The sequence below is a fragment of the Microtus ochrogaster genome, chromosome 15, assembly GCF_000317375.1.
Source record: "Microtus ochrogaster isolate Prairie Vole_2 chromosome 15, MicOch1.0, whole genome shotgun sequence".
NCBI lineage: Eukaryota > Metazoa > Chordata > Mammalia > Rodentia > Cricetidae > Microtus > Microtus ochrogaster.
The window spans coordinates 5,978,814-5,980,853 of record NC_022017.1 but is presented as its reverse complement, the minus strand read 5'-3'; the positions used below and the strand labels follow the sequence as shown (position 1 = coordinate 5,980,853).

Genomic DNA, 2,040 nt, shown 5'->3' with positions numbered 1-2,040 from the left:
TAGGTTTTTCGAGACAGGGTTTCTCTGTAGCTTTGGTGCCTGTGCCGGAACTAGCTCTTGTAGACCAGGCTGGCCTTGAACTCCCAGAGACCCGCCTGCCTCTGCCTCCCGAGTGCTGGGATTAAAAGCGTGCGCCACCACCGCCCGGCGTGGTCTCTTTCTATATACAGATCTAATGACTCCACACAACGTCCAGTGTTATCCTTCAAGGAAGGCGAGAGGCTAAATGATAGCCTCCCTATCTAAAGGAGTATAAATCTGGGCCCAAGAGACAGACCCCAGAGGTTGAGAAGAAGGGAACAATACAGTACATTTTATCTTAGTCCATTCAGGTGTTTAAGAACAGAATATGATGACCACTTCCCCCACAAAAGGCTGCTCGTTGCAGATTTTACCTGACCCTACTCCCCCCAAAGCTGTTTCCAGGTAGATACTTTGAGCTTCCAGGGACCATGATTATCCCTGGACAGAAATCAGAGCAAAGGGCTGAAAAGGAGCACCCATCACACAGTGTTCTTCCTTAGTCCCGAGGTGAGGCTCACCTTCACTTACACACATTGACCCATTCTGTGACCTTGCATTCATCACACAGCACGTAGCAGCACCAGTGGAAACGGCAATGGCAGCGCTCCACCCGCGTCTGCCGGAGCACATTGTGCCCACGCCCACAGCACAGGCTGCCACAGCCATCCAACAGGCGGCTCGTCTTGTTGCAAGCCCGGCCTCTAGTGCCTGGTGAGCCCACCGCAGGATCTCGCTCACAGAAGTCGGGAGACTTCTCGAAGTAGACTAGCTCTCCTGAGAGACGACGGGGACGTAGGCGGGGCTGGAAGGCTCCAGAATTGCGGTTGTGGGTATCGATGAAGATGGCTCTGCCCAACCGCTCCCTCAATGCTGCCCCGATGGCCCGGAACTCTGGAGCTGCCCTCCAACAAGTCTTGAATTGACAGCTGCCTGAGGTGCCGTGGCACTTGCATTTCCGTTTCAGATTTTCTGTTACCACCTAGAACATCAGAACAGCAAGAGAAGAGATGGAGGGCGTGGCAAATGAATACAGCAGGGAACACAGGAGAAGGGAGGGAACCTAACTGAAGAGTTGACAGTCAGGAAAGTTAGCCACCAGCCCAAGGACCTCATTTTGTAAAGGTAGAGCCACAGGGGTTTGCTCATCTTTCATCACTAGCTGGTGACAGAGCAAGGAGATGACTTCCAGTTGTCTTAAATCCCAGGCCAGCGCTCTTTCCAGAGTAAACACCGGTAAGAGCGGAGTGTGGGGAAGGTAGCTGCTGGAGCAGTTTCTATGCAATGAGCCAAGTACTAAGCACATATACGCGGGGCTGAAGATGTGCTTGCATAGTTAAGAACACTGGCTGCTGTTCTTTCAGAGAATCTGGGTTCAGCTCCCACCACCCACATGGTGATATATAACTGTCTATAACTCCAGTTCCAGGGATTCCAATACCCTCTCTAGGCACACAGTGGTGCACAGACAGGCAAAACAAGCATACACATTAAATTTGTTTTGTTTTGTTGGTTTTTCAAGACAGAGTTTTCAGAAGCTACGAAGTCAGTCCTGGAACCTGCTCGGTAGACCAGGCTGCCATACATAATAAATTTTAAAAAACAATAAAATCAGATACTATGTGCTACCTCAGCCTTAATATATGATAAGTACCATCAGGCAGCTTCCTATAGATTCTAAACATGTTTTGGGTGACTTACTAGTGACAAGCTTGCTAGTAACAAGTGGTGATCATCCCTCATACCTCATCCTATTACTCTGTGGGGCCTCTCAGGAGAGAGGGAGGGAAAGAGAGACTGAGAAAAGTTGGGTTTGGTGGCCACACCCACGATCACAGCACTCAGATTAAGGGTTCCGAATTTGAATTTGAGGCTAGCCTGTACCACATAGCAAGACCCCATCTCAAAACAAAAGACAGTACGAACCAGGCGATGGTGGCGCACGCCTTTAATCCCAGCACTCGGGAGGCAGAGGCAGGCGGATCTCTGTGAGTTCGAGACCAGCCTGGTCTACAGAGC

General features: G+C 50.4%; 1 protein-coding gene across 1 annotated transcript in view; it reads right to left on the bottom strand.

Annotated features, from left to right (window-relative positions):
• Nucleotides 1-544: 544 nt before the first annotated feature.
• Wnt10b (Wnt family member 10B) overlaps nucleotides 545-2,040 on the bottom strand; it is a 4,549-nt gene continuing 3,053 nt past the window's right edge. Inside the window, exon 4 of the mRNA XM_026782824.1 lies at nucleotides 545-1,003. Coding sequence (XP_026638625.1) covers nucleotides 545-1,003 — 459 coding nt within the window. The remainder of the gene's footprint in view (nucleotides 1,004-2,040) is intronic.